General features: G+C 56.1%; 1 protein-coding gene across 1 annotated transcript in view; it reads left to right on the forward strand.

Moving 5' to 3' along the window:
- Positions 1-12,901, forward strand: part of AMPD3 (adenosine monophosphate deaminase 3) — a 41,191-nt gene that overhangs the window by 23,497 nt on the left and 4,793 nt on the right. Inside the window, exons 6-11 of the mRNA XM_060103467.1 lie at positions 1,101-1,230; positions 5,378-5,572; positions 7,399-7,530; positions 8,066-8,229; positions 8,943-9,069; positions 11,722-11,885. Of these exons, the coding sequence (XP_059959450.1) occupies positions 1,101-1,230; positions 5,378-5,572; positions 7,399-7,530; positions 8,066-8,229; positions 8,943-9,069; positions 11,722-11,885 (912 nt within the window). The remainder of the gene's footprint in view (positions 1-1,100; positions 1,231-5,377; positions 5,573-7,398; positions 7,531-8,065; positions 8,230-8,942; positions 9,070-11,721; positions 11,886-12,901) is intronic.

Genomic DNA, 12,901 nt, shown 5'->3' on the forward strand with positions numbered 1-12,901 from the left:
GGAGGGGAAAGGGTAGCTGCCGGGAGCTTGCCTCAGCCAATGAGAGCAGGAGCTTTGAGGGGAAGCCTTAGGGATAGGACGGCTCCCCAGGTGTGTGAGCAGTGGCTGTCCTGCCTGGGAGGCTGTCAGGGCGAGTCCCGCTGGGGAAGGGACTGGGTGATATGGCCTTGGGAATTGGCTCTGGGGCTCATCCAGCTGACAGATGATGGTGCTGGTGCAGGGCTGGCAGTTGCTTTTTAGGAAAAGTCTCAGTGACTGGGTGCCAAAGGAGCTGTGTGTGTTTGGGGCCCACAGGGAAGCAGAGTGGCCTGGCTTGTAGTTGAAGGTTCCACATGGCTGTGGACACAGGCACCTGGCAGTTGGCTGAGAATAGTGAGTGCTTCCACCCGCAGTGGCCTTTGCCAGCCGGTGGGGACATCAATCCTTGCAGAGATTTCTGTCCTGGTAACAACACCCCTACATTTCTAGTCTGCCCATGATGCAGAATATCCTCCCCTCATCCTGAAGCCTCAGAACTAAGAAGTCTTCAGGTCTCAGGGTTTGGGGGATGTCATTTGGTCACAGGGTGGTTCTCTGCAGCCAAGGTGGGCAGATCACGCCTTAGGGTTTGACTGTATTATCAATCTTTTGGGCAGAGGTGAAACTCTTTTGAAGGAGTGAAAGGTGGCTGAGGATAGATGGGAGGAAGGAAAGACGGAAGGGCTGAAGGAGGGAGATCTTCCCTGAGTGTCCACTCTGCTGAGTCGGGCCCTTCACACACACAAGGCCGTTTAACGCTCGCTTCAAGTCTTGGGCATTGCTGGCTCCATATCTGTTCATGAGGGACAGCAGCTTGGGATGAATCGCCGAAGCCCGTGAGGCTAGAAGTCAAGGAACCCGTGTGAGGTTACAGTCAGCTCTCTACTGCCCCCATCGACTCACATGGCTGTGGTTCCACACTTCAGCTGGGTCTGCAGGAAGCGGGCCCCTCCGTGTCCCTCCCTGCTCCGTCCTGACCTTCCGCCCAGGGGTCGGTCCCCGCAGACACTGGAGGTCTCCAAACTGGAGAGCTTGCTGTGCCTTCTCCTCAGCTGTGGTTTCTCCCCCTTCCCAATCTGCAGGAAGACGTATTGTCACCGGCGACTGAACTTTCTGGAATCCAAGTTCAGCCTTCACGAGATGCTCAATGAAATGGCCGAGTTCAAGGAGTTGAAGAGCAACCCTCACCGAGACTTCTATAACGTGAGGAAGGTGCGTGAGCCGGCCGGTGTCCAGAGCCGGGGCCCTGGCCCGTCCGGGCTCGGCCCCCCGCGTAGCCTTCCTACGTACAGAGGGAAGACCGGCCAGTTGCCTTCCGTGCAGCAGGCCACGCCTCAGGTGGTACTTGGTATGACACGGTGGAAACCTTTGTCCGTGTTGTGTATCTGTTGGAACGTGCCCTCCTCCTTGAGAAACAGGGCATGGCCTCTTAATTGGTTATGAGTGGAGAGCAGCCTACGTTTACAGTAGAGAATGTATTAAATGTATCATGGATCGAGAAAGGCTATTAAGACCCCTTTGGACTTGGGAGTTTGTGGCCCTGCTTCCTTCTGGATGGGGCGTATTTAAGGAAGAGCATCCGATGTGCTCCCCTCTCTGGACTTCCCCTAGAGTGGAGAGCTCAGGGCCCGCAGCCTGCAGGGGCCGCAGTCGGGGCCGACGTGCAGGTTAAATGATCACGGCCTTCCGCTTTGCCATTTTATTCCGTGTGACAAATATACAGCGAGCATGGGATCAGTGCCAAGCGTGGGGCCTTTGATGCCTAATGAGAGTCACTTCCTGTCCACAAGCAGTTCCCAGCCTGTTACTGTTAGTGTGATAGGTGTGTGACTGGGGTGCCTTTCAGGGAGAGGCCAGGACTGAGCTGACTTTGAGTAGGAGTTTGCCGGGCAGAGGGCAGGGCAGGGAGTGGAAGTGATGACCCAGCAGGTAGAGGGCGCTGTGGCTACAAGCAGCAGCAGGGGGAGAGCGGCCCTGAGACAGGAGGGAGCGCGAGGGTGCTAGCACAGCTGCAAGGGGTGCAGTGTGGCTGGAGCTCAGGGGTGGGGGCAGAGGCTCGTGGCGGGCTGTGGGGAGTGAACCCGCAGGTGTGGGTGAGGTTCTGGATCACTCAAGGGCCCGCGGGTTTGTCAGAGGCGGCAGGGAGGCGGGCGGGGGTGTGGCGCTGCTCTGGGACAGAAGCCCCGGGAGGAGGGTGGGGTGAGGCTATGCCTGGAGGAGGGGTGGCCACATCTGAACTGAGTCACAGCAGGGTTGTCGTGGCCACAGGGGCCTCTGTCCCAGTGCCACCCCCTCCCTGGGGTCAGCTTTGACAAGGGAGGGTAGGCCAGAGGAGGTTGTGTCTCCTCTGGGGAGCCCAGCTCAGGCCTCCCTGACCCCCTGCCTGGGAGCTCTCAGCAGTACTACATGGACGGCCTTCTCCAGCGAGGCCCCGAGATCACCTCTGCTAAGCCGCCTCCCACTTGGATGGGATCAAGAGCCTTCAGAGTGCAAGTTAGGCTTCTGCTCCTGGGCTCTGAGGCTCACGGAAGAGTCTCGGGGATTTCCAGGCAGAGGTGAAAGGATGTGTGTTAGGCACCACCTCCGTGGCATATTCACCTTCAAGCGCCATCTGTTTCTTCTCTGTGATCCTCAGGTGCTCAGACAGCTGGGTGCCTCAGTCATTAGGTCAGCTCCTCTCTGCCCTGCCCGAAGGAACCCTACAACGCCCAGATGGGTGTCCAAGAAAACTCCTTGCCCAGCCCTGCGCAGCCCTGCCCTCTGCCCACGTGCACGCTCTGGGCCTGACTGCTTCCTGCTGCCTGCACCTGACCGCACTGGCTCCGACACTGTCTGCTTCTAAGGCGGGGCCCCAGTGGGTGTTTGCACTCTCTGGCCACCATGAGGGCGAGAGTCCTAGGGGGCAGGGGGCGAAGGGGCTGTGGTTACCTACCAGAGCCCATCCTCGCGTTCCCTGTCAGTCTGGGGGTTCATGTGCTCTCTGGACAGAGATGGCCTTGAGCCCCGTGCTCTGACGCAGTGGGCTGTTCTCTGGCACCACAGCTATCCATAAACGCAGGTCCAGGTCAGGCTGTGCCTGCCCCTCCCTGCCTCCTGAGTGCTGGCTGCTTCATCTTTACCCTGGAAGCCTGTGCTAGGGGAGGAGAGCTGACTTTCTGAAGTTCAGGATGGGCTGGGAGGTGGCCTCCATACTTCCAAGTGGCTGTCAGTGTCATGGGGGCAGGCCAGGGTCCTGCTCTGAGGCAGGAGCTGTGCCTGGCTGTGGGTCAGTGTGGGCGGTACTTGTGAAATTACCTGCAACATCACATCAGGTCATGGGTTGTGGCCCCATGAGGCCAAACCGGCAGGACTGTGTAACTGAGATGACTGTTTTCTGCTCAGAGCTGATAATGAGGGGCTGAATGTGTCCGCTGCTTGGGAGCTGGGTAAGATTAGGCCTTACCCACTTCGGTGTAAGTGTCATATCAGGGATAGCAGATAGGTTTCATCTTCTGTGCCAAACTTGACCAACTGGGAGTGGCTACCTGAGGCTACTCCCGAAGCTTAGTGAAGAGTGCTGTAATTGGTTACTTACGTTTGCCATGGGTGCAGAAATAGTCAGCTTAGGGGCCAGGTATTGGCCAGCCCTGTTTAGAAACTCTACTGTTTGTTTAGACCCAGATCTTAGATGAAAGCAAGGAATGCTCTTGGATCTTCTGGTGAATTGAAAATGCTGACCTCCAATGACAGGCTCTTTTACTTGTTCCTAAAATAATCACCTTGGTAATTCTGAAGTTTGGATCAGATGCTTCCTGGATTATCCAGTTGTTTTCCTCCCTCATCTAGTGATTCCTGGGGATGAGGACAGGCTGCAACCCCTGCAGTGTGTCATTCGTATGCTAGAGGACAGCAAGAAAGCCCAGAATGTGCTAAGTCATGCTGAGGTAGTTGAGCCCAGTTGTGTCCAGATGAGATAACTCCGGCTGACCTCCGCTTGTGTGTCCCACATGAGCCCAGCCCACCCGTGTTGTGCCTGAGCCCGTGTACTGCGCTGTGGATGACATTTTCACTTTTGGTGCTTCCTTTCTCTGATGCCTAGTGGTCTGTCTTTCTGGTAGGAGTGGCAGGATTAAGGGCAGGAGGGGCCCTGGTGAGTGAGTGACGTTGGTCAGCGATATGGGCTGGCTGATTAAAAAGCTCACAGAGGTTCAATGGATCAGATGTCTGGTTTGGCATGACTTGGAGATGCCTGGCCAGCTGTGGACAGCACTCTTTGGCCTGAGGTCAGCCGCCTCCTCACCCCAGCCCTGGCAGAGTGCCCAGTCGGCTGCAGCAGGGACTGCAGAGTGTGGGCTGGCAGCTGGCAGCACGCTGGTCAGTGAGGCTGCTGCTACCCTCCTGGGGGAACCTCCCTCAGGCCCCTTGGGCTCATGGAAGGGGGTCAGGATGTTCACTGTGACTTCAGGCCATCCCTCAGCTTAGCCAGGGCTCCGTCGCTTTAGGGCTAGTGGCTGAGGGGAAAGCTCTGAGGGTTCCAGAGAGGTCAATGGCAAGTGTGGGATTTTGTGGGGCATTAGGTGGGTCCTCAGGTTTCTGTGAGGTTGCGGATACCATCGAAACTATTGGAACCTCCCACACCTGTTCATTGGTCCATTCATCCATCCATTCAACATCATACCAGGCTCTGGGGTAGGCGCTGGAGGCTTAGATGCATCAGACATGGTCCCTGTCCTTGAGGACTGAGCTCCCAGCCTAGTGATGAAGTAGACAGAAAATTATTAGATCAGATTGGAGGACATAAACAGTGACAGGAATGTCTGTGCTAGAGTCCCAGGTTGGGCAAGGGAAAAAATTATCCGTTGTGCTTGGGGGATCAGGACAGGCTGCCACGTGGAGGAAATCGTGGGGAATTTCCTGGTGGATGGATCGGTGGGGAGGAGGGAAGGCATGCCAGGCTGAGGACACACGGTGTGGAATAGCATGGCACCTCGGGCACCTGTAAGTGGGGTGTCCTGGCTGGAGCAGAGAGCAGGGCAGTGGCAAGGTGAGACTTAAGGCTTGAAGTAAGCCTTGAATCTCAGGCTAAGGAGCTTAGGCTTTATCTTGAACACTTGGGGGGCACTGACGATTTGCTAACAGGGATAGTGGCTGGGTCTGACCTACATTTAAAAAAGATCTCTTGATGCTGCAAGGAGGGGGATTGGGTAGCAAGGCTAGACGGAGGAAGACCAGTTCCAAAGTCTACAGAAGAAATGGGGCGGGGGATCTGGCGTCAGTGCAGGTGCTGAGGCTCTGCGCTCCACACCGAAGCCTGGGTGTCCTGCCTCTTGTTGCCGGGGGAGGTGGCCCAGCTCACGTGCTGGGGGCCACTGTGTTGCAGGTGGACACGCACATCCACGCGGCTGCCTGCATGAACCAGAAGCACCTGCTGCGCTTCATCAAGCATACGTACCAGACAGAGCCCGATAGGACAGTTGCCGAGAAGAGGGGCCGGAAGATCACCCTGCGGCAGGTGTTCGACAGCCTGCACATGGACGCGTACGACCTCACTGTGGACTCGCTGGATGTCCATGCGGTGAGTGGGCTCGGCCGCAGGGCCTCGTGTAGTCCTGGTGGGGGGCTCAGCCCCGTGGAAAGGAGCCAGGATTGGGCTTGGAGAGAGGCTGGCCGTGTAGGCATCTCTTTCTCTTCTAGCTGTGGGTGATACGGAACAGGGTTCTTGGCCTTTCCGATCAATAGAAATTGACTGGAGGCTAGACAAGAAATTTAGGCAGGGCTTTATTGGGGACCCTGCTGCAGCAGGGGGGAGCGAGAACAAACAGGTTCCCTTGCGTGCTCGCTCCCTGAGCGGGGGATGAGCTTGTACCTTATATGGGGTAAGGGTAGGGATGTGTCCTGGGGTCAGGCGGGAGTGGTGGCTTAGGTGGTTTGCCCACCCCTCTGGTGGTGTTGAGTGCAGGGGGCACGCTCAGTACCTTGCTTTTGCTTCCAACACCCTGTTTGTGCTCCAGGCTCTTCAGAAGTGGCAGCTGGGTTTTTTGGTCTCTTTGTATCTTTTGTCCATAATTTGCCCCAACTGTGCATGCACATGGTTATTTTTAGTCCCATATAGTTTCTTTGCATTTTGCTGCTTGAGGAGACGTTTGTCCAGGTGCAAGTACTGTAGCACTGCAGCAAGGAGTCCCAGGTCCCAGCCTGTCTCATGGGGACTGTGAGAGGTAGTTTGTCCTCAGAGAGTAACAGGGCTGGGAGCAGCCCTGGGACAGGGGAAGAGAGTGTGTGACTTGGTCAGATAGGTCCCTGTTCTAATTCCACTTAGGAGTTGTGTGCCCTTAAGCAACTCACTTAAGCTTTTATTTCCTTGCTTATAAAATGGTGACTGCCACGTGCCTTACTGACATTACAAGGTTATTAAAATACTAACTGATGTTGCAGCTGCTATAGAAAACAGTATGGCAGTTCCTCAGAAAGTTAAATATAGAATTACCATATATTCCAGCCATTCCACTCCTAGGTATGTACCCACAAGAATTGAAAGCAGGGACTAAAACTGTTACTTGCACATTATTGCTTATATAGCAGCATTATTCACAGTGGCCAAAAAGTGGAAGCAAACCAAGTGTCCATCAACAGATGAATGGATAAATAAAATGCACACACACACACTGGAATATTATTCAGTCCTAAAAAGGAATAAAGTACTGATATCTGCTACATCCATGGATGAACCTTGAAAACATTATGATAAGTCAAAGAAGCCAGACGCAAAAGGACAAATACTGTATGATTCCACTTGTATGAGGCATCTAGAATAGGCAAACGCATAGAGACAGAAAGGAGAATCGTGGTTACCAGGGTCTGGGGGAGCTATTGTTTAGTGGGTACAGAGTTTCAGTTTTACAAGATGAAAAGAGTTATGGGGATGGATGGTGGTGATAGTTGCATGGCAACGTGAATGTATTTTATACCACTGAACTGTATACTTAAAAATGGTTAAGAAGGTAAATTTTGTGTTATGTACATTTCACCACAATAAAAAAATCTTAAACCAGACACTGAAGGGGGCAATGTGGAGAAAATGCCTTATGAAGCCTAAACAGTAATAGGACACACGTTATTACTGATAGTTCGGTATTTTCGGCTCACTCAGCCAGCCCTGCTCCTGGAGGCATGAGGCCCTTGATCCTCCTTTACAGAGGGCCTCACAAAAGGACTCCAGTGCTGGCTGAGTGAGGAGGCATGATCCTGGCCCTGGGACTTTCCAAGTTTTCATTCAAGAACTGACACAGAAGGTATCTTTCAGTGTGGCTCACAGAGGCCACCTTGTAAAGGCCTGGAGGGGTCATGTGTGTGGTGGCTGCAGAACAGCACGGTGATCTGGCTGGTGTCTCTTCTCTCCAGGGCCGGCAGACGTTCCACCGCTTTGACAAGTTCAACTCCAAATACAACCCTGTGGGGGCCAGTGAGCTCCGAGACCTGTATTTGAAAACTGAAAACTACCTGGGAGGAGAGTACTTTGCTCGGATGGTCAAGGTGGGTGAGCCCTGGACCTCTCCAAGCCCTCCTCGGATTCCTGACAGCATCTGCCTTCATGGGGTGGGGGCCCCGCAGGGCCTCCTATCCTCTTCCCCTTCGTGAATCCCCGTCCATCCACCATCCAGCTCAGGCGAGGTGCAGGTGCCTGGGTGCCAAGTGCTGTGGCCCTGGCTGCTGACTCCCGAGTGCGCAGGCTGTTCTGTGTGTGGACTGTGCTGACTGCAGGCAAGAGGAGGGGGAGGGTGTCCACCGCTGGCCCAACTCTCAGCATCCAGCCTTGCTGCTCTGTGTGTTTGCAGCCTGCACTGGGTATAGGTTAGCCCCATTTGGAGATGCTTCTGCTGTCTGGCCTGGTCATGTGTGTGACTGTGCAAGTCCAAGGCCTTCTTCCCTAGGAAGGTGGAGTTAGTGCTGACGTGGCAGCAAGGGGATGTACATCAGGCCTTCTGAGCCCAGGAGCAGGTGGCTGAGGGAGCTGCAGGATCTAGCAGCTGGGGTGCTCTGGGCTGACCTGAGCTCTTCTTGGTGCCAGGAGGTGGCCCAGGAGCTGGAGGAGAGCAAGTACCAGTACTCAGAGCCACGGCTCTCCATCTACGGCTGCAGTCCTGAGGAGTGGCACAACCTGGCCCGCTGGTTCATCCAGCACAAGGTCTACTCACCCAACATGCGCTGGATCATCCAGGTGCCCCGGATCTAGTAAGTGAGGCGGCTGCTGTCTACCTGTGTCTTCTGGGGTCGCCAACCTGTCCCACAGGAGCTGCTGAGTCTGTGCTACTGAGGGATAGGGCCTGTTGCAGTGCCAGCCTAGGCCTCTCTGCCCCAGGGATTTTCCTACAGGGCGGGGTGGTTGGCAAAGACCTCTTTGTGACACTTCAACTCTGTTCTTTGAAGAACATACATGTGCAGAGGCCTGGTGGGAACTACTGCCCATCTTCTTGTTATTGCGGTTTGAGGATGGGCTATCCTTTTGGGTGAGGCCCAGGGTCTGAATGACCTGATGGGGGCCTACACTGCTGGCCCTCTCCCTCGATATGACTCAGACCACCACTGTCCTCTCTGTCTGGCCCTTGTGGCCCCCGGATGGGCCTGGGACACGTGGTTTAGGGGAACTGAGCTGAGGGGAGCGAGTTGGATCAGCCTGAATCCTAGCGCCCCACTCCCAGCTTGGCCTCTAGCTGGAGAAAGCTCTCTGATGGGTATGGGTAGGCGTTGAGTGTGCCACCAATGCCTAGTGTTGCAGAACTTGGTGAGGAGGGGAGGATCTGTATTGGAGCCCTACCTCTGACTCTACCCTGGGTGTTTAAATGGGGATCTGTGCTGCCTGAGGGAAGGGACCGGGGGGGCTTGTCTCTGATGGGCCAAGGGGGCTGTTGGGTCCACCTTAATCAGCAAGTCTCCGCTTTCCCCAGTGACATATTTAGGTCAAAGAAGCTGCTGCCAAGCTTTGGGAAGATGCTGGAGAACATCTTCCTGCCCCTTTTTGAGGCCACCATTAATCCTCAAGATCACCGAGAGCTTCACCTCTTCCTCAGATATGTAAGTGTGGGTGGCACCCAGGCAATGTGCCCAGTGAGGGAGGGACGAGAGGATTCCAGGGGGATTGGGTCAGCCTTCCCTTCTAAGATCCTGTCACTGGTGTGCCCCAGGCATGAGGTGGCCAGCCCAAGAAGCTGAATTTCTAGAATAATGAGCTTGCTCCTCTGGGGCAGCCCTGCGGGCATGGGTGGGTGCTGGGAAGGCAGCCATGAGGCAGAAAGACTGAGGAGTTAGTTCCTGACCAGGTGGGGCTGGAAGGACTGGCCTCTGTCCCAGCTGTAGCCTCAGGTTGTTACAAATGCAGACATTTCAGGCTCCTGCTTTTGCTTAGAAACCAATGGTCCTCCCACCTTGTTTGGTTAAGTACACAAGCCCCACAAAATATATTTATCTGGTTAGTTGTGGGAGAGGGTGAGAAGGGTGGAAGAGAGACTTAACCAGAAAGGGCATCAGGGGGGCAGGAGCTGGTCCCGCCCCCTGGGTGCCCAGAATAGAGTTGGCTGCAGGTGGTGAGAAGCAAGTTCAGTGCCTGGTAGAGTTTATGGGGATGGTTTCCGACAGTGAGGGAGGTGGGGAAGATACCAGAGGGCTGGGGGTGGGGGAGGGAGGGGTGACTGAGTGAGTGTGTGTGTGTGTGTGAGTGTGTGTGTAGTAGGGGTTGGGGGAGTTGGGGGGTTGCCAGGGAGGTGTGAAGGGGCTGAGGGACGGCACTGAATTTATGTCTTAGACAAACACCCTGCAGGCTGTTGTGTGAAAAAAGGTCTGGAACAGAAGGAGCTGGGGGTGGGGGGCAAGGTGAGAGTCAGGGGCCTGCTCCAGCAATGGAGACTGCGGGGGGCTTGAACCAGCAGTCGCAGCTCACACTGATTATTCGCTCCCTGCTCCGGTGATGCACGCCATGACCTGATCTTGCTTCAGCCTCACGACTGCCCCCCTTGACATCATTTTGTAGGTGTTAATAGTAAGCAGCATGATTATGTGTTGCTGTGTGTTAGACACTGTGGATTATCTCACTTTATCCTCACAACTGTCCTGTGAAGCTACTAGCTCTGACTTACACGTGAGGAAATGAAAACTGAGAGATCACAGAGCTAAAAAGGGGCAGAAGTGGAATTCGTACCCAGGGCCCTGGCCCAGGTGTTGTCATCCCCACATTAAGGAAAGTGAGGCATATACAGACGGTGGACAGGGCCCCTGGGCGGCGCGGTGGGCACGGGTGGAGAATGGATGGGGCCTGGGCACACCCTGAAGGTGAGCAAGGGGAAAGAGTCACGGGGGGCCTCCCGGCGCCTGGCTTTGTTGGGGAGCAGATGGTGTGCCTTTCAGGGTACACTGCCAACTATGGGGGGACAGCAGGCTTGGGGAGGAGGAGTTGGGGTTTGGACATGTTTTGTGCTTGAGGCTATGGGAGGCCCAGTTTGGGGCCCTGCATTAGCAGAGCCCAGGAGAGGGGCTGACATTGCCCCCGTGCTGGGCCCCCAGAGTTCAGGTGCAGCATGGAGCTAGTGAGCGCAGAGCAGAGCGGAACTCAAGGTCCGCCCCGGCACCCAGACCTGTCCAGGCTGTGCTGAGAGCTGCAGTGGGACCCTGTCATTTCCTTTGACACATAATGACCGTGACAGGGAAGATTCTGCCAAGACACTGGTGGTCGCTTGCTCCTCTGGGCCCCTACTGCCATTTCGGAACAGGCGACTCAGCCGGTCCTTCAGGGGCCCCTTCCCAAAGCAGAGCTGTGGCTGAGTGACAGGAGCAAAACTGCCCTGCATGCAGGCTGAGAGCTGGGTCTTCGCAGGTACATCCTCCGTCAGGGCCAGACCTCTGGGAGCAGGTGACGGGAAGCCTGTGACTTGGGTGGGGCCCTGGAGGCGTAGTGTGGGCCCCAGCTGAGGTATAAGTGCAGTGGGAGGATGGGCATCTCCTGAGCTGCTCTGACCCTACTTGGGGGGCAGTCCCCAAGAGCCATGGCTCAGCCTGCCAAGGGGCCCTCTTGGATGGCGCACACCTTGGCCTGTTTGAGAGGCATCCCAGCTGGCCACACCTGGGACATCATGGCCACTCTAGGGCATCCTCCACCTACAGCCCCAAACAGTGCAGACCCTGAGCCCATTTAGGCTCAGAGCTGGTTGTCTCACATGGGGAAGCTCCTTAACTGGCCCTGCTTTGCTGTCAGCCAAGCCCTCCCTCACAGGGTCACTTGAGTATTAAGTTAGCTGATGTGTGGTAGGTGCTTCAAGCAGGGCCTGACATACAGTAGGTGCAGGGGAAATGCCTGTCCCCTTCCCCCTCACAGCTGTTGTCACCGCTGCTGATGGCACCGCCGAAGGATGGGAGGTGAGTATAGCTGCCTCGCCGTTCACCTGGCCTGGCCTGAGTTTCCCTTCACTGTTGCCACCACACAGGGGCTTGGCGCTCTCCAGACTGACTTCCGGGGTACCTCTGGAAGCCCCGGAGGGACAGACTGGGGCGCTGTGCCCACTCCCTATCCCTGGGAAGAATGTGGCTTAGGCAGGCCATGGGGTCCCCAGCTGAGGTTCCACACCTGAGAGGCCTGGGCTCCAACGCCTTTAGCAGGCTCACTTCAGCTGCACATATACTAAGGCCTTTGGCAGCTCGTCTGCCCTGGCTTGACGCAGGACCCCTCCTCCTGTCCAGGTGACGGGGTTTGACAGCGTGGATGATGAGTCCAAGCACAGCGATCACATGTTCTCAGACAAGAGCCCCAGCCCAGACGTCTGGACCAGCGAGCAGAACCCGCCCTACAGCTACTACCTGTACTACATGTATGCCAACATCATGGTGCTCAACAACCTCCGCAGGTGGGTGAGCTGGCCCCTGTGCACACCTCAAACCAGGGGATGCTCCTGAGCCCACCCCACAGGGCACGTACCCACAGGGCTACACACACATGCAGGCGTGCCTGCTGCAACAGATACGATCACACATACAAGGCAGCCAGACCCCATGCCTGGACACACGTCCATACACACACTCACCGACACCGACGTGTGTGCACATCTGTCCCTGATATGATAGACACAGGACCTGTTGACACACGTTCACTAGCCTCCCCACCAATGGTGTTCACACGTGCGTCTGTCCATTCAGTGAATCACAGCACCTGCCATGTGAAGGCACCGTCCTGGGCACGGGACACATAATAGGGAACAGAACAGATTGCATCCACGCGCTCACAGAGCTTCCATCCAGTGGTCTCACTCCCAGGCTCCCCACAGCACACACACGGAGGCGAGGCCCACGAGGCAGGATGCTGAGCCAGTCCCTCCCTACACGTCTAGCGTCCTCCCACCCCTGCTGGGCCATGGGGCCTCAGAGCTCAGCCTCAGCCAGCGCTAGTTTGTGGGTGTGGAAGTTTTGAGTGGGACCGTGATTGAAAGGAGACGGCCAGGGCTGGAGTCCTGGGCTGAGCTCTCTGAGGCAGGGGCTCTAGTTCTAGCTCTGCTGTTGCCCTGCTCAGTGGCTTCTGACATCTGGGTTTACCCCCTTTTTATAACAAAGAGGCTGGGCTCCACAGTTTCTTGTGGGCTTTCCTGCTCTGAAGGTCTATGAATCTGGGCTACCAGGCCCTGGGGAAGGGGAGGAGAGGATGGAGGACGAGGCCCTCTCTGTTCCCAGAGATGACGTCTCTTGGTTCTGAGGAGCTCTGGGCCTGGGCCTCAGCGCCTGGGGAGAGGTTGTTTCCAGGGTGCCCTGCTTCAGCTGTGCGGACCCTGCCATGGGGGACTGTCTCCCCTGGAGTGGGCCCTGAGCTCGCAGTGCAGGCCCGTGGGCCCCGGGGCAGGTGGACCAGGGGTTCTTTCTCACCACAAGCCTC

The sequence above is a fragment of the Mesoplodon densirostris genome, chromosome 7 (genome assembly GCF_025265405.1).
Source record: "Mesoplodon densirostris isolate mMesDen1 chromosome 7, mMesDen1 primary haplotype, whole genome shotgun sequence".
Lineage (NCBI taxonomy): Eukaryota > Metazoa > Chordata > Mammalia > Artiodactyla > Ziphiidae > Mesoplodon > Mesoplodon densirostris.